Here is a 26672-nt window from a genome sequence, read left to right as displayed (position 1 = left end):
CTTTAAAAAGAATTAACCTCTATATATTAAATTTAAGAACTAAAAATAAAAATTAAGAATCCAACTTAAAACAAAATTATTAAATATTTTTGACCACGACCACAAATGATGTAAAGTCATATAGCATTAGGAATACAATATTTGAATCGAAATGGTTTAGTCTCATTTCAGAAAGAGAATACTTTTGTAAAAACCTGTTTGAAGAACAAGAACCGTCTATCATTTTTATGCATAGTAAAACAACAGACAAAAATTAACGAGCAAGAGAGTAAGGCAGTGAAAAAATGTATGGCAAGTAAAGTAATAATCGCTAAGAACATTTTGCGCATTTTTTGACCTTTAAAACTTTAGCAGAAGTCAGAATTTGCCTCAAACTTACAGGGCTCTTATTTGAGATCCCCAAAACATATTTAAACTTTTTCAGCTTTTGACGATCTCTTGGGAAGCAAATGTCTTTTTTACCTGGTCTAATCGGCACTTTCAATGCTATATATAATAGAAATCTCAAAACAAAATGTAAGGCAACGTAATTCAGCCAGGGGGGCGACCGTCCTCCCTGCCCCCCCTCCCTTATGGGTGCCCATGCTTGGTGGGGATGATTAGCCCACTTCTAGAATCAGGCATCATCTGAACCTGATCTGCGTCGGCTACCACGGACGCCGTAGTATTGATAGCTATATATGAATCTTCTGTATCCATTGGTGTTTCATGGGAATTTTCTTGACCAGCAGTTCCCCATACTTCTGGCGCCCTGTTGCGTTAGCCGTTGTGCCGGTCTGACCTAGGCAACCAGCATAACGTTTCACCACTCCACCGCAATGAGGTGCAACTTAAGGCTCTCCTCTAGCCTCACTAAGGACAGGAGCGTGAATCATAGCTACAAGGTCTCAACCTTCCCCCCCCCCCCATTTCCCTGCCAAATATAGGATAGAATATATGCAGACTCAAATGACCTATATTTGTAAACTTATCCTTGGAAAATGCTTCATACAGGCTTAACCGTCACCCCACATCCCCATATTACCTTCACAATATTAAAAATTGAAGCTTTGACCATTGCTCATTTTTCCTTTGGATTCCTTACATAAAGGGGGCGTTTTAATGTTAGCTCAACTAAAAATTTGTTAGTTTACAATTTACTATAAATTTTACTCATATCTCAAAAAAAGAATTAGGTTTCTGAAGTGTAGAAGCCTATATCCTATTGGATAACACCATGGTTAAAAGACTTCTTTGTTATTTTTTTTTCACTGCAGAAGCACACTCTGTACTTGGGTTTTCTAATTTTTACATCTTAAATGCGTCTGTTACTTTTTGGTATCTTCGATCACTTTTTCATCCCCATTTATTCATAATTCGAGCTCGTTAATATTGGTTCCCTCCTCCTGTACCCAACCCTGGACTACTAAATCTCCCAAAAGCTCATTCATTCCACCAATCCTTAGCCTAAAACACTCAAATCGTCTAAATCATCGAAGTCAAGAATAATTTTACTTCCCCTTTCATAGGCAGCGCAATAGCGATGCTTAAGTAAAGAACAATGTTGGGACACTGTATTATTTTTTTTTTTCTTTTAGACCAGGGCACTTCGCATCGAAGGAGCTGTCGTAAAAACTTTGAAATGGGCTCATTCAAATGGAAAGGCTTGCGCCCTATTTAATAGCTGAAAGTGATTGGAGGGCAACTAACAGCCTTTCCACGCCACCATTTTCCCAAACACATCCAATCAAAATTTTGAGATAGCCACTTTGTTCAACGTAGTTGAAAGATCTGGAAATTATGTCTTTGAGGAGGATACTCCCCCCACGGTATTCAGGGCAAGGGTTGTAAATTATGCCCTTGGGGCATATAAGGTTTTTTATAGAAAGCGTCGTTGTAGAATTGGAGGGTAACTATCCCCCCTCTCACGCCCACCATTTCCCCAAACACATCCAATCAAAATTTTGAGATAGCCATTTTTTCAACGTAGTTGAAAGTTTGGGAAATTAGGTCATTGAGGATGACACCCCCCCCCCCCCCCGCCCCAAACAGCCCTCAGGGAAAGGGTTGTAAGTTACGTCTTGGGGGCATATAAGGTTTTTATAGGTAGCGGTGTCTAGAAACTTCAAAAAGGGCCCATTCAACTAGATATTGAAAACACTAGTGCCCTATTTAATAGTCGAAAGTGATTGGAGGGCAACTAACCCCCTATCACACCCACCTTTTCCCCAACCAAAATTCTGAGATAGCTATTTTTTTCAACGTAGTTCAAGGTTCTGAAAATTGTGTCTTTGAGGAAGACAACCCCCTCCCACAGCCCTGAGGGCAAGGGTTGTAAGTTATGCCCCGGGGGCATATAAGTTTTTTTTTTATAGAAAGTGTTGTCGTAGAAACTTCTAAAAGGGCTCATTTGATTGGAAATTGAAAGGGCTAGTGTTCTTTTTAATAGTCGAATGTGATTAGAGGGCAACTAACCCCCCTCTCACGACCACCTTTCCCCCAAACACATCCAATCAAAATTTTTCGATAGCCATTTTGTTCAGCGTAGTTAAAAGTTTCGTTGTATGCTTGGTAGATTATTTGATTTTATTTTTGTTCATTTTTGGTTTAATGGAGTTCTTTACTTTTTTTTGGAAGACTTATTTTATGAAAAGTTTTTTTTTAATTAATTCATTAAGGGTAGATCATTTTTCTCTTAACACTTGGTCTACCGCATATGTCAATCTAATACGTACCTTCATAGTGAACAATTTGTTTCCTGCCAAAATCAAGTTTATGTTTATTATCACTACACTTATTCCTTATCACCTTCCTTAGGATTGAACTAAACGTTTCCGAAAATTTACTGGGTACTTCAACTCTATCTAAAATAATATTCGCTCTTTATAATATAATATTTCTAACTTTGTAATTAATCTATTTACAAACTTATTTTCCATTCTATCAACGCCGGCAGCCTTCTTGTTTTTCCATCTTTTAATGCTTTGCCCGCCTATTAAATTATAATGAATTCTTCGAGTATTTTTAATTGCATCTCCACAGCCTAATCACCGTTTAATGTACCTTCAAAATCTTCATCACAATACTCCTTAATACTCTCCCTACCGCTAATCGAGGCTTAGTTCCTATCTTTCACTGAAACTATTCCAGACTAACTAATACCCTTTAATTACGTAACATATCAAACAATATCTTACTATAATGTTGTGTATCTTCCCTATTCAAGATGATTCTATCCATAATCTTCATTCAGCATTTCCTTATTTTATGCTTTTTATCTTGTTGACGATCTATTACATGCCATCTTCATATGCAAGGCATTATTGATCTATTTGTTTTCTTATTTTTTACCAGCCTGAAATGCTGTTTTTCCTCATATTTTATCTTCTAAGCCCCATTTTGAGTAGATTAGACATCGTATTTACCTTACATGGCTACCCAAAACTGGGTTTACGAACAAAATTACAACTTGCTTTTGCAGGAATAAGCTACCAAAATTTCAAATGAAGAAGATGAAGTTAATTTTGTGCGTTGTGGAAAGGGGAAATTTCAACTGTAAGATTTTAGAATACGGTACATCATCTAAGAATCTACAGGGTGGTTCTTTTAGTTTTGGTCTTAATGAGTTTTGCTCATTGAGACTCCTATTTTCAATAATGACGCCTGAATAGGTATAAGTTGTACCTGGAATTAGTTTCCTATTCACTGCAATCGTAGCAGAAAAAAAAGACAATTAAATTGCAGACAAAACAAGGTACTTGAATCATTAGGTGCGGTAGATTGATTTACTAAAATAGAAATTACCCTTGATTTTGGTAAAATTTTGATACACTTCTTACAGGAAAAATATCTCCAGATTACATAGATCTAGCATGGTCTAGGTTCTCCTAAAATGAGACGCTACTGCAAAAGACCGTACCCAACATTTTCGTTTGGAAGGGGGGGATTTGTCTTTGGGGAAGGGTCTTGCCAAAAAAAAAAAACTTTACAAAACGCATCAAGAATTTATTTATGTGCATTTCCATTCATTTTTTACGAGCCAGACAAAATTTTCGGGGGGACGAGTCAAGCCTGGTACCCCGCCCCCTGGATACGGCCCTATAACTGCAAATAGATAACCATCCCATTTTCCAGATTCGTCCTTTCTAACCTCATTGCTGACTTGTCTTTATTTTTCCGAGAAGAGCGCTCAGAAGAACTTCAGACATCTAAAACCGTTAGTTCCTTATACTGATTATGAGAATGCACCAAAATTAGAAATATCAAACGATTTAGTTTAACCACAACATTCAAATCCTTTCATAGAAGCATCCGCTTTGAAATTTTGTAGTGATTTTTTTTAGTCTCGATCAAGAGGTGATCTCATGTGTAGCAGTGGCAGAGAAATTAAAATAAAACGGCCATCCTTTTGAACAAGGCAAAAGCGGAGATGAAAAACAGAAGACGACCAAACGCGAGGGAAACAAATCTATCAATCAATCGGAAAATAGAACTTGGACTGATATAAATCAGGGTCCTTGTGAATTCGATGTCAGTTACGTAATAACTTGGTTGTTCCTCACAAGTTCTCCTCCATGGCGTTAATTTTTGTTTTTCTTCTTCTAGATCTAGAGCGAAGACGGCTTTGTCATCTTTATGAAGCCCAAAACAAGGAAACCTTGGGGACATGCTACCTTTTCCTCGCAGTTTGCGAGTAAGATACTTTGATGGTACTGCTACGGCTCTTGCTACAGAACTCTCCTCTTCTTCGGCTTGTCAGCCTTTCTTGTTAATATTTTTAGAACTTCTTTTTATAAAATATTGACATTTCGCAAAACGTCAATCATTTCCTTAAAAATCCGTCTCTCTGCATGAGCTGGGAGGACTGTCCTAGCAATAGATAGAAACCTGTTTTGCGGAGCAAAACACAGCTTTTAGTTTCACTAATAAACAGACACAAAATACAGTTTAATAAGAGCTACTTGGAGACTAAGTGCAATCTTTAATCGTTAGACTGCATCCATAGCATAACTGGCTACAATCAATTAAATTAAAATCTTTTTCTGGTTTAGAACTGATAAAATGCTCAATTTGTTCTTGACTGGCGGATTTTCCAAGAGTTGAAAGAGCACTTGAATAAAGTCTAGCTTGAAGAGCAGACGACGGGGGAATCACCTTGCTGTCTAACGGCATCTGAAAAACATTGAAAATATATTAAACAATAAATTTAAGCTGGATTCCAAGAGCTAGGATTTATATAGTAAGAGGGATTCTAGGAGCCAAATTAGAAAGTATGAGAATCGTCGGGTTTATTTATAGAAGAATTGTTTTTAAAACCTCCCATTCAAATTCTCCTTTTTCACAGCATGGCAATTAAAATTTCATCTTCATTCTCTTGAGTTTTGGGTTAATTTTGTTGCAGTATAGCAATTTGCATATTATTGGGATAACTTGCTGAAAGTCAATTAGCTCCATAAAAAACAACTGAGAAAACAGACGAAGAAAATAATCGCTGGTTTTAACTATATTACACCAATCATCTTGTGGAAAAACAATAAATTGTAAACATTTTTATTTACTTGTGTGTTGGGGTATGAATAATACATATAAATGCACTCATGGGCGTACGTAGCTTCTTGTCTAGCGAGGGGGGCAACCGATTCTGTGATGAAGGGAGGGGGGAGGAACCTGAAGTTATATTGTCAGTTCACAAAACCTTACATTGCGAGCAAGTTCTATCCTTCCTATGAAATCTTTATTAATAAGTAATCACCATAAATCATCAATAAGCTTCAGCATAAATCTTCTTAGATTAGAGCTAAATCTTTCCATGACACTATGGATAATTGCTTCTCGTTTGACTTTTATTCTCTCATTTCGGCATTTTATTTCCAACTGTTTCAACCAACTACCTTTTATCAACTGCTTTTTTAGCCATCTACCTTTTTTCAACTGCTTTTTCAACCTTCTGCTTTTTCAACCATCTGCTTTTTCAGCCATATCTATTGTAAATTTTAAGTTCTAGGGGGGGCAATATTCACCCCCTCCGTACGCCCATGAATGTACTTCCTATACGGTCAGTCTAATTGGCTTCACAAAAATATTTATTTTCAAAGGTTAGGTCATAATTAGTTTTGCAAGGCTTGAATAGTCCCTCCTGAAAAATATTCAAGAATACATAACGAAAAACAAACAAACGAAAAACATAAATAAAAACATAAAACGAAAAACGAAAAACGAAAAAGAAAACAAACGAAAAACATATTCGATTATTTATGGACTAGAAATAATCTTTCCCTGAGCTGAGCACACCCATACAGAAATAAGCTATCATATTCCTTAGACCAAATCGGACAAAAATGATGATAAAATATAAAAAAAACCTACAGAATTAAGCCAATATAAAAAACAAAACAAAAAAGCGCCAGGTATTCCAAATCAATATCCAGGGTTCGCGTTCAGTGTCTAATTAAAATACATAACACCTGAAATAGTTGCAAGGTAAAAACGCAAATTTACAGATTATAAACACACACAATATATCATATACAGCTACGAGTTGCTTCTTCTGTCTACTGTATATTTGCCGAATCCTGTTGATTTCTTTGGACGCTTTTCTTCGAAATTAGTTATTCCTCCGCTAAAGCAAAATTCTGGGCAAGACGATAAACGAAGGCAATTTATTCTTACGTTGAATATCAAGCCATTAGTTTTTAAACTGGACACAGTATTCCAAGGGAGTAATTATGAGCAAGATTCGGTTCTAAGAACAAACTCACTATTTCACACCGTCATCACAAATCACCATTTGCCCATGGAACCAGGGACAGACAAAGTGATTTTTTATTTTTTTTGGAAAAAAAAGTCAAATCACTCATATGTGATAAATTTATAATTTAGATTTAGGTGGCTATTAAAAATGGCTTAAAATATCAAAATTTCCGTTCCGTTCAAAATGACAGAGGATTAGTTCCCCGTTAAATGAGATGACGATAAGGCCGATGTGTATTATAGCCAAAGGTCTCAGTATTATTGAAGAAACAATAGTTGGATATGTATGCAAAGTATCGATGATGATAATTGATTTCTTTGGACAGGAACGAAGCCTAAGAGGCTAACCGAAGCCATTTTGTTCACCGTAGTTAAAAGTTCTGGAAATTAGGTCTTTGAGGATGACAACCACCCCACTGCCCTCAGGGCAAGGGTTGTAAGTTATGCCCTGGGGGCATATAAGGTTTTTTATAGAAAGCGTTGTTGTAGAAACTTCAAAAAGTAATCATTCGATAGGAAATTGAAACGACTAGTGCCCTTTTTAATAGTTGAAAGTGATTGGATGGCAATTAAACCCCCTCCGACGCCCACTATTTCCCCTAGCACATCCAATCAAAATTTTGAGATATCCATTTTGTTCAACGTAGTTGAAAGGTCCGGAAAGTATGTCTTCTAGGATGACAACCCCCACACAGTCCTCAGGTCAAGGGTTGTAAGTAATGCCCTGGGGCATATAAGGTTTTTATAGAAAGCGTTGTCGAAGAAACTTCAAAAAGGGCTCATTATATTGGAAATTGAAAGGGATAGTACCCTTTTTAATAATCGGAAGTGATTGGAGGGCAACTAACCCCCCTCTCGCCCCCCCACCATTTCCTCAAACACATCCAATCAAAATTTTGCGATAGCAATTTTGTTCAATGTCGTTGAAAGTTCTGGAAATTAGGTCTTTGAGGAAGACAACCCCCCTCCCAGCCCTCAGGGCAAGGCTTGTAAGTTATGCTCTGGGGACATATAAGGTTTTTATTGAAAGCATTGTCGCAGAAACTTCAACAGGGCTCATTCGAGTGGAAATTAAAAGGGCTACTGCCTTTTTTAATAGTTGAAAGTGATTGAGGAGCAACTAACGCCCCTCTCACGTCCACCATTTCCCCAAAGACGTCCAATCAAAATTTTGAGATATCCATTTTGTTCAGCGTAGTTGATTTCCAGATAGAGAATACGTTTTTGAGGAGGACATTCTCCCACAACCCTCGGGGCAAGGGTTTTAAGTTATGCCCTGAGGGCATATAAGGTGTTTATAGAAAGCGTTGTCGTAGAAACTCAAAAAGGGCTCATTCGATTGGAAATTGAAAGGGCTAGTGCTCTTTTTAATAGTCGAAAGTGATTAGAGGGCAACTAGTCTCCCTCCCATGCCCACCCTCCCATTTGCCCATTATTTTTAAAAACTAAATGTTGCCTGAAGATTAAATCAAAATGCACTGTGTTAATGCTAATTCCGAATTTTTTTTGCGAATGGTATCAAGTTTTCTATTTCAGGTCAACTAGAGGAGGTAGGAATCTAAATTAAACACTACTATTTGTGTCCAGATTTTTAAAAGGGTGTATGTTGTTAAAAATTGCTGAAAAAATTTTTCCAGCATAAAAGTAGCAGGCCAAACTATACAGTCTTAAAAAAAATGAAAAGATTTAAAGAATTATTTTCTTTTCCCTGAAAGGACTATGTCAATATATAACGAACAGAAATTAATTAAAAAACTTTTCCCACAAAATAAGTTTTTCAAAGAAAAGTAATTAAACCAAAAATGAAAAAAAATAAAGTCAAATAATCTACCAAGCGTGAAACTACCACAAATCAGCATCGATAAATAAATGAAACCCAAAACGAACAGAAATTATAATGAATAACCGAGTCAAACTCAAAACGAGCAGAAATTAACATGAGTAGGGCTCAAAACCCATACGCTTTCCCAAGACCAGAACATAATTTGCACTTTACTGAAAAATACAAATGAATGTGCATTGTCAGTTTAATATACATATATTGATATTTAGTAATCAAAATGTTAATATTATTTGATTTATTAAAGTTATAAAAGTAAAAACATTTATATTTTTTTCATTTATTTATCGATGCTGATTTGTGGTAGTTTCACGCTTGGTAGATTATTTGATTTTATTTTTATTCATTTATGGTTTAATGGAGTTCTTTACTTTTATTTGAAAAACTTATTTTGTGGAAAAAGTTTTTTAAATTATTTACAATAAACGTCCATATCAGATAATTTCGTTTGTACACCAGGGAATTTAGTTTACGCCTACCTATTACAATTCAACTTATTTACAAAGCGGAGTTTTACCAAGTAAAGCTATTCGCTATACTTTCTCGGAACTCCTTTTCAGAAAAGTTTTGGTTAAATATAATCATTTTATTTTAAAGAAATTTTACCTACCGTTTTTTGTAAGCTTAAAATGTAATTTTGTCTTCTTTTTTGGTTTTGTTTTTCTGCTGAAAAAGATACCCGGACATGAAACCAAATCCTATTTCAAATTCGATTTGTCTATTTTTTCCCAGTCAAAATTAATCTCATTCCATTTTAATTTTCATTTTAAAAACATCAACTTTAATATAACCATTATTTTTTTTTTCATTTGTTCACAGAACTTGGACAGCTTTTACTACAAGGGCAACTGAGTTTGATGCTTTGAAGCAGACTTGGATAAGCTTAGATAAGGAATTAGATCTTAAATTTTTATAACACATAACACTATTTGTTCGAACAGCCTACATACCTTGCAAAAGGAACACTTATCCCCATCCTGTTTAACCGCTGTAGTCAACTTATCACCGGTTCTAAACACCGTTGGTACCGTCCCTGGGAAGTCTTTCTGAAGGCTCGACAAGAAGTTTTGAGTTAACGTACCAATACTTGACAAACGCGACATAACCTGAAATTACCCATTATAATTACCTGAGATTACCGCATAATTACCAATTATAGTAGTTTCATAACCTTAAATTACCATATAATTCCCAATTATGCAATTAACACATTTCTTAACATAAGCATAAGCAACCTCAGTGAACATAGACTTAAGGATCTCCAAATGTCCAGGAACCTGTAAAAAAAAAAAAAAAAAAAAAAAAAGAGAAGTGGGCCAGAGGGCTTCAGATTTGGTATTTTTTTCTCCAATCAAACTGAAATATTACCAAGGAGTTATCAATGCAAAAAAAAAAACTGAGCGGGAGGGGCCAAAAACTATAAAAAAAATGTATGTGTGTTTGTCCTTTATGCATTACTAAATAATTCATCTGACCTCCACAAAAGTTTGGGAAGTTGTCGATTAAACTCTCACGAAGGTTTCCGACAGCCCAAGGAGAGGAGTTTTTCAGCTGCTGGACAGATCGACTTGAATTTTTCGAAGATAAGCCCCTTGTGTCATGAAGACTTCGAATAAGTATGTTGGGGTAACTTGGGGGGGGGGGGAGGAGATTTTAAGGTTTGGAACTTTTGTCTCTGACGGAGCTTAAATCTTTATAGAAGGTAGCTTTTACCAATATAAAAATAAAAAAAGTCCTGCGGGGCACTAACAGATTCTATCAAATTCAATAAATAGATAATAATAATAATAAAAAAAGCAAAAAAAAACCCGCAAAACAGGTCAATCATCCTCATATTTTGGAACATATATCATACATAAAACGCTAAGTAATACAGACCCATTCTTTATAATGACCATCCATTATCAAAAGGACGTACGTGCAAAAAAGCGTTACATCTCCGCAGCGGTAGGGCCGTTAAAGTTGAATCTTCCGGGGACATGTTTTTTGGGTCCTGAGCAAAAGTTTGATGTTTTACAGCGTATTTTGTCTCAAACCGAGCTAAAATCATGATAGCACGCAAATTCTATTGAAACAGGCTGAAAAAATCCCAAAAACATAAACTAAAATTGAGAAACCTATATGCAATATCAAGTCCTCCCCACATGTGAACTTATCATGTGGAACGAATGACCAATGGCACTCGAAAAAGCTTAGGAAGTGCCAGATTGTACACTGCAAGATTTGAGGGGACAGAACAACCTTCGATGGAGCCCTTCTTTTATTGTCTAGTGATTTTCGACAAACTCTGTCAGTTATGCTCAGTCAATCCGACAGATGAACTTAATGCTGGTCTCAAATCGTCAATTCTAAGGTGCCTTGTAAAAAAAAAATTGATTAAAAAAAAAACAATATTATTTTCATCTACAAAAGCGTCCCACACTTCATTTCCCGTTGCACTCTTACAGAACTTCTCTAATGTTTTCTGCACAACGGTGTACGGATTGGATATATTATGTGTGCTACTACTCACTATGTCACGCGCTTCCAGAGAGGCAAATGCAGGAGAAATTTGCGAAATCCGTAAAAGCAATAGCACACTGAACGTTTATTCTTATCAGATAAATGAATAAGGATGGAGAGAGCGCTAGCACATGTGTTGCTAGCGCTTGATGCCATCACCAAAAACAGCTGAGTCCTAACTTGTTAACAAAGCTTTAGAAGATAAAAGCATACCAAAAGCTTTCCGGCCTTTATTAGCAGTAAATTAACAAAAATCTACGTGTCGACTTAACTTTGCAACCACATTTAACACGCTATATTTAATGAAGATTTTACTACCTTGTCACCGAGTACTACTTCACGAGCTATTGAAAACAAGATCAGCTATTGAACACTTTCCTTACTGTTGAATACAAGAATAAAACACAGGCCAATTTTCTCATATTAACTTTTCAACGTCACAAAATTTTCTCCAAAATGGGCAAAGAACACCTTAATTTCAAAATGTCATCAGCGTAATTCAAATATGCCAAATCTAGACAGAGATACAGAAAACTAAGTTTAACAACGTCCTGAGCTTCAGCTACACTGCTATTATAAAAGGGCATTGAAGAGGCAGCTCCTTGAGGGATCCCTTTTTGGACTGGGATAACCGTAGAGAAAATTTCATCCCACTCGGTAGACTAATCCTAATCTTAACTCAAAGTTTCCGATACAAATTACGGAAAGTAAGGACAAATGACTTGCTAAGACGACTTTTATATGCATTACACAGCAGCAGGCTATGAAGACCGGATTCGAACCTTCGAATTATATCGAAAACACACTTCAAACCACCATATAATACAAAAAAAAAACTATTGCATAAGAGATATGCTTGTCGCGTGATAAAAGGCGTCCCACCAAAGCCCTTCTGACAACAGCCTTTGTTACCATTTCAGACTTTTTCCAAATATTGGTCCTTCATGTCTTCCACAAAAAAAGAGAAACCCTTTTTGAACCCAAAACTCGTTGCTGGGTATATTGCACACCTGGTCTGTATTATCCATAGCCAATATTTCAAAAATTCTACAAAGAACCGAGGCAATAGAAATTGATCTATGAGACCGGGAAGGTGGGAAGGCTGTACTTGGAAGGATCTTATTCTTTTTTGATAACTGGAGTGAGGATACAAACATAAACGAATCAGGCACTCTAAACCGCATGAAAAGAAAAACATTTGGTACAAAAGGGTTAAGTGCTCAAACGGCATCGGACGGACATTCTCTAGATACAAATTACAGATGTCATAATCTCCCTTTGAGTGTTTCTTTTTTACTTTACTCACAGCATCACCGATCTGGAGAAAAAGATTGCAAAAACCCAGACTTTCGGTATGCCCAGAAAGCCTTTTGTCAGGTTCCTTTTCGAAAATCTCATAACGCTGAGGATCGGGCACACAAAACTCGGAACTGTGGTAGTCAGTTCACTCTTCTTTCTAAGGGCTTGTATGAGGAGGATCAGATCGCTTAGCATTTTTTTTATTTATCACTTGTTTCCAAATCAGGGAGGGGTTGATTACGACACGAGGAGTGTTTTCTTTTGCAATAAGTATCCTATGCTGACATAAACATTTTGCGAATTTGCGTTTCGCTTATAATCTGATATATTTAACTGTACCCACTTTAGGCCTACCGTTATCACCACAGCTGAAACCAAAACTTCGACCGATGACAGGCTTCACAAAGCTTGGGGTTTTCACTTCACTTTGGTATACCGCTTCTGATCTACACCTTTTTCGTAGGTTCATTTGCCATTTCAGCCACTCTCAAAAGGTGTGCGATTTCAAAATAATAGGAATTTCAGCAATAGCTTCTTGTCAGCCTAGCTTAAGCCAGAGGCAGCCTGCAATGGGGGGGGGGGGATAAGGCACTTTGATTTTAGGCAGTATGTTATCAGACACTGAATGGTGAGTAGGAAGATTATTTTTTTTATCTCTCTTGATTCCAACCCCAGCCATTATAACCCTTGAGTAGGATGCATGCTTGGAATACACAGAATGTATTCGATGCAGGTAAGCGGCTACTAACACTGATTGCATTATCAACACGAGATGAAAGGTAAAATAAATCAATTTTGCTGATGAAAAAAGTCAAGCTTGGGTGTGACAGTGCCCTCAACCAAGGGCGTATCCATGATTTTTGTTCGGGGGAGGGGGTATTTTTTAGTGGGGATGTTTTACAAAAAACGTTACAAAACGCATTAAAAATTTGCTTATATACATTTTTTTTAATTTTTTTTACGAGTCTGACAAAAATTTATATAGGGGTCAAACCCGATACCCCCCCCCTCCTTAGTGCCATTTAGGCAATATTTCATATGCCCTGGAGTGATAACAATAACGGCTTGTTTCTACGATTCTGCCAAGCATTTGCAAGCTTATTACGCTTACTACCACTAAAAAAGCAAAGCAGCCAAACCGGAAGGTTTTCCTCTCCCATCAGACAATGAAGGAACACCGGAGACTTAAACCCCACCGTCAAGTTGCAGCAGTGCTAGTCCTTCTTTCCATAGAAAATGCTCCTGTTGACATAGTACATCATAATCAGCCATGAGCTGACACAAAAGAGGCCTTTTATAAGCCACTGAACCGTTCATGTTCCAGGTAGTGATTCTTGGAGAACAACTCATTTTAATAATAACTTCTGGCCTATAGGTTATTTTTACAGCTAGCACAGGCGGTAAAGGACTGTCTTTAGAGTTTTTATGTGGACCAGCACACTGCAAGCATTTCTCTGAATTAATGCAGCAGCAATATGGACGAAAACCTATGATCTGTGACACTCAGGGGGAAGAAACTTGTATTGTGACATAGGTAGCCGCACATAGCCAATCTCAGGTGGATTCTTTATTGCTTTTCGTAGGCGTTCCCTGTTTCCCAACTTCAGGTGAACATATCTGGAGGTACGTATTGAAGAAACTTCAGTACAGTTCTGTAGACAACTTTGAATGTCAGCAATCGAGGTTCTAGGTTGAGTATGCCGAACAACGCTAAAATAAGGACTTGATTTAACTTTAGCCTCTGCACCTTAGTTAGGGGTAGCTATGGTTTCCGCAAGTGGAATTGTGTCAGCTTTGTCAGACATGACAACGTGCAATTCTTCCTTTTCCTCTTAGTGATACTATTTGATCTAGAATTGCCAACTATAGAATCTTAAAAGTGTTTACGCGTATTTGGGTTTTCCAGGTTTTTCAGATGATACTTGATGACCGCAGCATAAGAAGCTTTTTCAGGTACTATCATAGATTCAGAAGGCTGAAGGACAGTATTAACATTTTGGTTCGGTAAAACTTTTAAATTTCAAACGGAATTCGTTTAATTTGCAAGCAAGAGTCACAGTAGTTTCCACCGGGACTTGATCTGGTTTAAATATGACAAATCAGGGCTGAATCACCCTTTTCTCGTTACACATATCAAATACTCGTAGAATATCTTGGAGATCGTCGCTAACTTTGCGTCAATCAGTCGGTTGAGTTAATACAGCGAGAGCCAACAAAACTTCCTTAGCTTCAATAATTTCATCCACCTATAAATTGCAAGCGGTCTTTGTAATCAAGTCTATCACATAACCCGTTTTTATCGCTAACGAGTTAAAGTTCAATATAGGATTCAGTACAAGGTTTTCGTTTACAATTACGCTACTAAGTAATTCTAGAGAAAGAAAAGTCCGTGAGCGAGTCCAGTTTTATGTCGTCAGCAAGAAGGTAACCCGAGGTAAAGATCGCTGATTAATTTGATGTGTACAAAGCAAAAGTGTTATTTAATTTGTTCTTCGAACAAAGAAAAATACTTGCAATACACTGGACTGAAAGAATAGCGAATGTACAGATTAGAGCCAGGACCAAGCAGCCTCTAATTCCTAATGAAATTCACAAGAGACGTTCGAGTTACTAGGGACATATGACAAGAATGAAGGAGGGCAGCCTCCCATATGATATGTGGTGCTGGAAACAACCTGCCCTGTGCAGAAGCAGTAGGCAGCGAAAATTTTCGGTTGGTCACTGGAGAAGGAGGATAGATCGTCAAGAAGGTCAATGGAGGAGCTGCGGTCGTTGGCCAAGAACCGAGGGACGTGGAGATCCACAGTTGCTTGCTTATGCGCCTCAAGGCGTAGGAGGACATAAGTCTAAGTAAGTAAGTCTCCAAAGTTCAGACAGCAAATTCTGAAAATCAAGGGTTAGCTAATCCCATAGTATAAGGGAGACAACTCCCCGCTGGTACAAGAGACAAGAGAGCAGCTTCAGAACAAGATCACAGAGCAAAAGAGTTGAACTCAGTAAGTTCCACTTAGTGGAGCTCAACAAGTTCCAAAAACTGGATACCTCCTGTTTTTCCAACACTGCTTATATAGCACTATTGGGTCACTAAATATTTCTAAGCTTTCAAGCTAAAAGCAATGTCTAGCAACAACAGACAGAGACACTAATTTTCGGTGCAGACCGAAAATCCGATAGCATTTTCTTATAAATAGGAACTAATAGGATAAAATAATAATTCTTTAACAGAAACCGTACTTTAAATCCTACTCTGCAATATTCTTTTTTAAGCAACAACTGATCTAAATTATTTGACCAAAAGGGTTTGCGGTTATTTCCCACCAAAGATACGGTATCTGTTTTTTGGAGTCAAGTTACAACTTTATTTTAATTTGATTCAGATATTTACTAGAATTTTATGTACATAATGAATCACATAGCCAACAAAATTTTGTAAGAAACGACCAAAGAAGAATTGATTGAAAGGTTGTCCCAAGTACTGCGCGGAATAACAAAAACCATCACAGGGGAATTAGCGGCAACGAACCGTAGCGGCTACGCGATTTCAATCTTTGTGATCTATATTACCCTGCTAATCCTCCCTTTGAGAACAGCTTGGCAAACGGTTTTTGGGAATTATCTCAGAGGTATGAAAACGTCTGATATAAACTCTAGGTGCTGTAAATAAAACAAGGAGCGTTGGTGTCAGGGGCGCAGCGAATTAACAGCTACCAAATGAACGAATTAGCAGCTACGAACAACGGTGTCAATACCATTAATTTCAACATTCAAAAGGCATAGCAGGCAAAAAGGACAACGTATAAGTCAATCGATATGAAGACAAAGTTGCCAAATACGGAACAGAATATTTTAGTTCTCTGAATTTGAAGCCAGGTAAGCCACGGAGCATTTTAACCTTGAAAACTAGCGTGAGTATCATTCTTCCCCCCAAAACCAATCAAACAACTTTGTAACGGTATAAGACTTACAATGGAAAAGATAATGAACAATGGCACAAAAGCGATAGATTTAAATAGGAAATTAGAGAAGGAAGTTGTACGACTACCACGAACTCCAACCATTCGAACACATTTGCCATTTTTACCGTTCATTTACAGTTCATAGTAAGTTCAAACATATACCTTTTCTAGTGCGACACAATTTTGCAAAGACCATCAACATAGCACAAGAAAAATAATATATATATATATATATATATATATATATATTCTTTCTTTTCTTCTAGTGGATTTGTACATAAAATATTTAAACTAGGAACGTGAAAATTAATCCAGAATAATTAAAAACTGTGAGAATTCAAAATAGGCTATAAAAATCTCAAATTTATAAACAAAAAACCAAAAAAACAGAGAAGTAGCGCAGCGATAACAAGCCTGCCAGAGCCAAAGGACTGAGCTGTCAATTGTTCCGAGCAGAGAGAAGTTATACCAGGTATATATTTGCAAAGGCTAAAGACCAAAATGATTGAAGGGACATGATATATATACTATACATATATATACTATACATGTATATACATATATATATATATATATATATATATATATATATATATATATATATATATATATATATATTTATATATATATATATATATATATATATATATATATATATATATATATATATATATATATATATATATATATATATATATATATTTATATGCGAAAATCGGTCGATCGGGCTTCCGTCATAAAACATTTTCTACCATGACGTAGAATTTCTAGTTTTTTTTTTTTTTATTTTTACTGCCTATTTTCATGGCTCCAAAACAAATGCACATAATAATGACTTTTCTAACTTGAATATTTCCGCTGCAAATCCAATCAAAAGACAAATACAAAGATAGTAACCCACTTATCATGTGTATACCACTGTATATGGATAATATAGCAGTAAGATCACAGCTGATGATTTTTGGCGCTTCATTCTCGGTGTGTACAAACAGCTCCTCCTTACACTTATTCTTTCATTAGCGGGTTAGTATGTATTTCTCAGTCACTGAAAAATGGTGTGAAATTGCATTATTCGTAATTACGAAAGCAAAATGAAACTTGGTGAGACGGCGAAGTGGTTTGCAATTGCCTCATATCACAGGTATGAATAAATTTATATACAAATTATGACTTAATATATTATTTATATACAGTGGACTTAACTGTTTGGCCTATGGAGGATTTCTAAAAAGGCGGCGGGTGGTTAGTAAAATTTTTGAAAATAAGGAAATTGCTTAAAAGCTTATTCAAGGTGATAGTGAAGTTTTCGACGAAACTTCCTTTTATGGCAGAAAAGGCCTACGAGCAGTCAAGCCTGAATTTATCCCACCTTACAGCTCCTTTGCTAGGTGTTGTTTCGTTTATGCAAGACTGTGACTCCATTCTCCTCAAACATTATAAAAAGTCTTGTTAGAAACCGGGACTAACCAATCGAATTCGGCTTGAGTGCAAAAACCTGAACTGGGAAACTGGCTGCGAGGACTTCCCCCTTGAGCAATTTATAAGATTTTTTTGCGCGCACTTGCATATTACGAAGTAAAATTTAAGAATCAGGAAACCGAGAGACATAACTATCACGGAAAGTAAACCAGCAAGTAATTATTTTAGTTTTAGTAGTTTAAATATTTGATTATCTCTTTTTTTGAACAAAGGGGCAAAATTTTCAAAAACTTGTGTTTGATTATCTCCTTAATGAGCTCCTCAGGACTACAAACAATAAAAATCAAACCAAAATCAATAAACATATGTGAAAAGTGGAAATGACTATATTTAATTTAACTGCTAGTCTACATACCCACCACTTAATTTTCCTTTGAGAAAAAATTGATAATACTTTGGAACTGAAATATCAATGCGAAGCGCCAAATTTCATAATCAAATGTCATCACGTTATGTCATTGTTCAAGTAAAACTTATTGTTAACTTAATTATCGCTGTAAATTCATTTTTGTTTTTCTTTCCATTCTTAAACCAATGTTATATTTACCTTTTGCATTATTACAGCCCACTGTATATACATTTATATAAATTTATATACAGTGATAAACATATATATATATATATATATAAAAATATATATATATATATATATATATATATATATATATATATATATATATATATATATATATATATATATATATATATATATATATATATATATATATATATATATATATATATATATATATATATATATATATATATATATATATATATATATATATATATATATATACTGTTTCTAGCAAGTATTAACAACAATTTGGATCGATACGTGGAAAAACAATACCAGACAAACAAAAACGGGTACCTCAGGCTGCTCGAACGCTTCTAAAAGTTTTATTTCCTTAACTTCAGCATATTTTTCAACTTCATCTTCTAAAATTTCTCTCATTGGTCTGATGATTATTACATCTGGATCATGGGTGTCGGAGAATCCCTACAAGTTAAAAACAAAACTTCGTATTAGTTGGGGGTTCGGTACGGTGTAAAAAAGAAGAAGAAAAAAACTGCGACCCCGTTAAAATACAAGGAATTCAGTAAGACATACAATGACACTTCGACTGATTAACAGGAAAGATATAGGGCAAATCATGTTTAGTTAAGAATAGTTCAGAGATTCCATACAATCAGTGGTGTCAATAGAAAGAGGGGATAGGGGGGGGGCTGCACCCCCTAGATTTTTGTCCCCTAAATTTGGAAAATACCTTTTTTGGGGGTATTTTCATTGAAAAATGGCCTTCTTTGTATTTTCTTTAAACAATTTGAAAAAGCAATAATTTGCAAAAAATGAGCAGTTGTAATTATTCCGCTTGTATAAAACAAGGCGTCTTTGGCAAGGATGAAACCAAAAACTGATAAAGACGAAAATTAAAAATGATTAGAAACTGCAACCGTTACTCCCAAATCAATCCAGTTAATCACAACATGTATACTTTGAGCTACTTCCTACGCATCCAGAAAATAACTGAAGTTATACTAGACAAAAAAAATGAACAAATAGTTATTAACTCTGTTGAAAAATAATGCTCTTGTTGGCATACGAGGCAATTCAGCAATTAATAGTTAAATTTACATAGAGATTAATTGATAACAATATATTTCAATTTATAACATTATAAATTAAATTGTAAATCAATTTAATTGGTTTACATGGAGATTTTCAATGACCGAGTCACATATTTTCAAGTACGAAGCAGAGTGATAACGAAATCTGACTACAGGAATTATTTAAGTGGAAAGCTACTCAACCACATGTATCTTAAAAAAGTAGAAAAATAGGAAATTCCAATCTTAATGAAAAAGACTTCCATTTACTGCTATGTAGTGGAAAAGCTACTCAACCACATGTAGGCCTATCTGAAAACAGTATGAAAATTGGAAATCGCATTTTTAATGAAAAAGACTTCCACTAACAGCTATGTAGTTTTGGCAGTAGCGGGCACCAAATTTAAAAAAAAGAAACGTGGATGAAAAATCAGCAGAAAACATGAAGTACTAAATATCTTAAGAAAGTGCAGCTTCCCTTGAAGGGGCATTTGTCTCTGGAATCAACAGATTGGCAATGTTTGAAGTCTTACAGACGAAATGTGTTGTCAAATTTGACAAATCAATTTTACTTATTTATTTGCATATTTTAAATTGGCAACACTGACAAAAATTTGGTACTGCTTCAAAAACTTCTAATTTTAAAACAACCCTAAGAAAAAGTTTCGAAGATCACGGACTCCGTTTTAAACAGACCTAAGATGGATCTAGGGGCAACAAATATTTTTATGTCCTTGATTCTTTAGCAATAGGTACAATTTTTAATATATTATTAAAAATTGAGTCATTACCCAGATTTCCAGACTCTCTATTTATTTCCAAATCTGAGAAAATATACTTTTTCTTTACATCATTTCATGGGGTTCAGACTTCTAAACAGGGTGAATAGTAGGAACAAAAAAGCACTCTATCCATCCAAGTAATAGTAGTTTATTCATTCCTCTCTACAGAACAACATATTTTCACAAAACCTAAAATATATTTATGCTAAATGCACAGAACTTCCCGAAATGAAAATTTATCGTAAACTAGTCCTAAAACCCGTAAAGGTGATTTTGAGTTCCAACCAGTAGTTCTTCCCTAATTATAAAAAAAAAAAAAAAAAAAAAAAAAAAAAAAAAAAAAAAAAAATGCGAACATAGAGTCTAATATAAGAAAAACCCTTATAAGATGATAAGAAAAAGGGATTTTAACCAAACAAAAACATTTCTTTCTGGGTCATCATGCTGTAGCCTACGTCTATTTATGAAAATCTCATTCATGCAGCGAATTCAATTAGGAGTTAGAAAAAATCAGTTCTTTTCCGTAGATTTCTTCTATTTCTAGGCTAACATTCAACACAGCTTTTTTTTACTTATAAAAACTTACCTAAGACCTCTAACTTAAACCACAAAATAGCTAATATTTTTGCAATCTACGCACTCCGATTCTTTACTTTTAATGGGAAGTACTCAATGCATTCAATCATTTTGCTGATTTTATCTATTTTTAGTTTTGATTCATTAGGTATAATTTTTTTTGGTGGTGGTGTGGGGGGGGGGGTTGAATTCCACCTCTAAAGCTATGGGTTTCCATGGATTCCATGAAAAGCTAATTTTGCTGCGCTACAATAGGATTAACCCTAGGTTTACACGGGAGCAAAATTCGCTCATCGCTGCGATTTAACTGTCAATTTTGATAATTTTGATAATTTTAGTTGCTTTGCAAAGCAATTTATCAAGTTAAAAAAAAAAAAAAAAAAAAAAAAAAAAAAAAAAAATCAAGATTGAAAAGTTGACTCTTTGACCTAGCCCTTGAACAAGAGTACTAAAGGAGGAATTCTATAGCATTAAAGTGTTAGTGTTTAAGATTTCGGGGGGGGGAGGAGGCAAAGGAGAAAATATTTAATTTTCATTATTGACCTTAGTTCAAAGTGCCCCTTATTGCCAAGAAACATATAAACAGTTCCCCTCAGTTTGCTTGTTCTGTATCTAATTATTAGAAGCATTGTTTATTTATTTGTTTGCATCCGACCATTAATAATTGATTCCGTAAATACTTTTATCTGCCTACGTAAAAAATTGAAGAAACTATAAGAAGAAACAGAACAAGGACTCTACTTAGGGTCAATAGATTATACCAGCATGACTTTAAATTCATTTAGGTGAGATATGTCCACCATTATAACCGTTTCAAAGTTTTGAAATAGAGATACATCCATTTATGATGCTATGAGTGTCAAGGTCTGGGACACACAGCTTCCACCTGTGAAAAAAGTGACAGGAGTGCATGCTGTGCTGGGCTGCATAGCAGCAATAGACAAAATTCGTGCAAGTATAAAACTAAATGTGCCAACTGTGGAAGCCGAGAACATGCAACGTTTGGAGTGAACAGGGCCGTCACGTATGGGGGAGGAGGGACGCCCCCCAATGTTTTTGGTCACTTGTAAAAATAACCATCCAGTCGGTAAAATCTCTTGCCCCCCCCAAAAAAAACATTTTGGCTAGTAACGATTCTGGGGGTGTGATGTCCAAAATCGTCAGCATGACAACGAGCTGATGCTGCATAAAATTGACGATTTATAAATGGGATAGTTTAAGTACTGGTGAAGTGTTATCTGTCATATTTTTTTTACCATTTCCGCTTTCTCACCGTACTCCGCAATTCCCATTTAACTTGTGTTAAATTGGCAGGTAAGCGAATAGTCAATTCGCATGGGGTTTACACCGAATTAGCACTTTTGACACACAACGTTTAGAGTGGGATGTCAAAGAATTATCAACTTTACAATGAACTGACAATGATTCCAGTTCATAAATCAGATTGTTCGCGTATTAGTGTGGTGTTATCTGCCTATTCTTACCATACTCCGTCATTCCCATTAAACTAGATAGGCAAGAAATAAATTATTGTTCGATTCGTAATCATCATTTCGCAGGAAATTCAAATCGAATTACTTCTGTTAATGGCTTAAAAGCTCTGACTGAATTTACAGATTCAAGTCAAAATCATTTAATTCTTTCTTCCAACTTGATAAACAAAAAAAGAATTAAACACATAATAGAAAAAGTTTGACCAGACTTTATTTCTTTATTTAAACAAATTAAAAAACATAGAATTACATCATAATACCTTGTCCATCAACCATCATTTTTCCTCATAAATAAAGAATGTTAAGTATACTGGTATTTTCAAACGTCTAGAAACATATTTTAACTCAAAAACATTGTCTTTGAGCTATTTTTGAGTTATAGTTCGTTTTTATAATGCATCAAAACTTGTTATTTTTAATTCTCTAAATTTTTTTCATCGTTAAACAGCTAGAAAAAAGATGGTAATGAAATGCATTAGAGATCGCAAAATAAGTGATTTCGACTAAAAAATAGTTTCTGACAATTATAAGGAAGAAAATTAGAAAATTATCTGTATTGACAAGAATATATATATATATATATATAAATATATATATATATATATATATATATATATATATATATATATACATATATATATATATATATATATATATATATATATATATATATATATATATATATATGTATATATATATATAAATATATATATATATATATATATATATATATATATATATGTATGTATGTATATATGTATATATGTATATATGTATATATATATATATATATATATATATATATATATATATATATATATATATATATATATATATATATATATATATATATATATATATATATATATATATATATATATATATATATATATATGTATATATATATATATATATATATATATATATATATATATATATATATATATATATATATATATATATATATATATATATATATATATATATATATATATATATATATATATATATATATATATGTATATATATATGTATATATATATATATATATATATATATATATATATATATATATATATATATATATATATATATATATATATATATATATATATATATATATATATATATATATATATATATATATATATATATATATATATATATATATATATATATATATATATATGTAAGCTGTTCGACATAAGTGTTACCCGATTCATAGTGGTGATTTTCATCGGTTGTCTTTGGAACAGACTACAATTCTTTACACAAAACTGTACTGTCCTAATATTTGAGCTGATGTCCGAATTGTCTATAGGTCAAAATATGAGAAATTGATATGCTGTCCCAAGATTTGAGCTGATGTCTAACTATTAAACTGTGCTGTCCCCAGATTTGAGCGGGTGTCCAAATCTTAAACTATGCTGTCCCAAAACTTAAGCAAGTGTCCAAACTTTAGACCGTGCTATCCCGAGATTTGAGCTGGTGTCCAGATTTTAAACTGTGGTATCCCAAAATTTGAACTGAAGTCCAAATTTTAAACTCTGCTATCCCAAGATTTGAGCTGGGGTCAAAATTTTAAACTCTGCTATCCCAAGATTTCGGCTGGTGTCAAAATTTTAAATAGGTCATAATGCAAGGGGTGGATTAAAATTAGCTACAAGAATAAGACACTCGCGTGACACTTTTTTAAATTCTATAAGAAAGTCACACGATACAAAATTTTGACTCTTTTCAAAGAATTGCAAAGGAATATATAGAAATGCAATAAATGATTTTTTTTAAGGACGCAAGAACATTTAATGCATTGTTAAAAAAGGAAGAAAAAAAAACATACTATCTCGAATGGAAGTTGGCTTCCACGACCCTGAGCAACAAATGTCAAGAGGTCGGCTGCTATTCTTGAACTGTTTGAACCAACAAATATTTTTGGATGGTCCATCAATTTAGCTACACGGATTAGAAGTTCTGTCCTAGAGAACAAAACAAATAATAAATAAAAGAAAGAGGTAAACACACATCCAATAAGGGCTGAAAAACGGTATTATTTGATGCATATACACACGACTATATTGGCAATAAAAGACACACGATATTTTTGCAATAAAAGATGTTCCATAAGCCGAATCTACCAGCTCTCCTTTTCTCGTCTATGAATATGGTTGATTAAAGCCATTGATTGACGTTTAGCTTGTAGCTTCTTAATAAAGATTGTACCTAAACATACGATCTACTAAAAAGGAAAAAAACGGTCGATACCTTAAAATTTTGATTTGAAGCAAATTAGTCTAAGCTCATACTCATGAAATTTTTAACCTATGAAAAATATGTATATAATTCAGTTCACTAATACATGACTGCATCAAGAGTAGAAAAAGGCAAAACTACTTATTAGGTTAGGGGATGGGGATGGCATTGGGCCCTTCCATCGTACTCCTCAAATGTTTCCTGAATGATCACAAGTCAAAGGAGGTACATTTAGTGTTTCAGCTTTTAATGAAATTTTTCATTGATTCTGATTTTCCTGGGCTTAAAAATGGTAATATCCCATCATCTATATTTTCATCAATTTAATTAACAGTCTAGTTTACCCTTTTGGTCTTTTCCCTAGTTAATCCCTTTCAGCCTAGTTTATCACTGGCGTCACTGGCTCAAGACGCCAGTGATTACGTAAAACCAAATCTATGAAAAATTCTGATTTCAACAAGGCATAACAGTTCATCTAACAATTCTTAGTTTTAAAATGGGCTCTTTGCAAAATCTAGGGTCTTTGTTCAGAGGGATATAGTCAAACATTTTGCAAAAAATACCATAGCCCAACATTTGTAATACAAACTTGATAAATCTTTAGATATTAGGTTTGATGGAACTTAGAAATCATACCTGAAATACATATTTGTCATATTTTGATTTGAGACAGCCCTCTGATCATCTTTAATCATTCCCTCTATGATTATTGGTTCCTGATCAATCGAGAAGAGAAAAAGATGCTACTTGTCTAACGGCTATGAATTTAGGGACAAGGGTCCTCCAGTTGTTTAGAACAATATTTTCGTACGATTCTTTTTCCAATAAGATATTGAATCTCGTGGTGGACACACATTTAACAGACCACACAAGTAACATATTTAACAGGCCACATATGTAACAGGCCACACACTTTCTTAACTGTCAACTCCTCTTATTAATATAACTACCTAAGATTTTGACCTGCTACAAGATAGACTCCAAGAAAACAGACGGTGTCGAAAAGACGGCTGGCTATTCTCTGATCGGTTTTGGCCCTCAACAAGTTCTAAGGCAATCAATGTGCTATACAATGAGCCCTCCTACAACTTTCTACGGTCATATTCTATGCAGCAAGTGCGAACAAAATAAACAAAACACTGGATGCATATTGCTAAAAAGCAAGTCGAGGTTATTGCGATGACAACGGTACATGAAACTGGAAATTGGTGAGAATTCGAGCTCCAAAGAAGTAACGAGACTAATAGCACTACACGAAGTATATCGACGATCAATTGTTACAAAAATAATATCTAATTTAATGGAGCAACTAGACCCAACGAATTGTCAAAAACGCAATAAATATCTATCTAAAAACGTCTCTCTTTTTGTTGCAGCATGTCCCCTTCTGGAGAGCTGCTGATCTACTGGTTTACCCATTCACTAAATTTTTACAAAAAAAACTAAAATATTACCCGAAATATTATATCTTTTGACTCTTTGAATCGAGTTTTATAAACGGCAAAGGGTTTTTCTTGATTTGAACGTTAGACTTTTATTTCAGAAGCAGAAAAAAAAATGGCCCGACATCGTAAAAAAGACAGTGTAAGCCATAGTTCGGAATTTTCACCTAGGGTCAATCATGCTATGCTCCTCACGCTAGAACTACAACAACTCTCCAAAGCCTATTACTAAGCACGTTAGATACCAAAACTTTCATTTTGCGAGTCTTGCCGTCGGCTGACAGTCTCAAAGACATAGGGTTCATTAGCAAGTTTTTCTCAACACGAAAGAGAGCTTCCGAAACAATTATAGTATAAACAGATAGGGTTATTTAGATAAGTCAACAGTTCGAAATACTAGCTTAGAACAAAGGAAACCTGTAGTTTCTTACTAATTGTTAAGCACAACGCTGTATAATCAATGTACGTATAACACAAATAATGTTCATCCTGTGTCCGCAAAGATTTCAACCAAGGCAGTTAGCCCAACAAGAAACTTCAAAAGCTGACAAATCAGACTGTCAATGAGACTTCTTTTGAGTTTATTTTTAATGTTTTCCCAGCAGATATGCAAGACAATTTTTAGGGACTGCCCTTTCCTGAACTCTAAAAAAATCCTGCACCGTCCAATAAAAAAAAAGAAAAAAAGAACAATATTTACGCTTTCTAATGAT

At 34.6% G+C, this 26672-nt stretch overlaps 1 protein-coding gene across 1 annotated transcript in view; it reads right to left on the bottom strand.

The window, feature by feature from the left end:
* Window positions 1-4940: 4940 nt before the first annotated feature.
* The window catches only part of Ctu2 (Cytosolic thiouridylase subunit 2), a 61600-nt gene continuing 39868 nt past the window's right edge, over window positions 4941-26672 (bottom strand). Inside the window, exons 5-8 of the mRNA XM_089095320.1 lie at window positions 24108-24243; window positions 18680-18808; window positions 9520-9675; window positions 4941-5151 (exon numbers count right to left, since the gene is read on the bottom strand). Of these exons, the coding sequence (XP_088951446.1) occupies window positions 4948-5151; window positions 9520-9675; window positions 18680-18808; window positions 24108-24243 (625 nt within the window). The 3' untranslated portion in view covers window positions 4941-4947. The remainder of the gene's footprint in view (window positions 5152-9519; window positions 9676-18679; window positions 18809-24107; window positions 24244-26672) is intronic.

The sequence above is a fragment of the Artemia sp. Qi Xiang Cuo genome, chromosome 10 (genome assembly GCF_049724085.1).
Source record: "Artemia sp. Qi Xiang Cuo chromosome 10, ASM4972408v1, whole genome shotgun sequence".
In the NCBI taxonomy this organism is placed as follows: domain Eukaryota; kingdom Metazoa; phylum Arthropoda; class Branchiopoda; order Anostraca; family Artemiidae; genus Artemia; species Artemia sp. Qi Xiang Cuo.
Note: the sequence above shows the minus strand (reverse complement) of the source record. Positions and strands in the feature narration are given on the sequence as shown.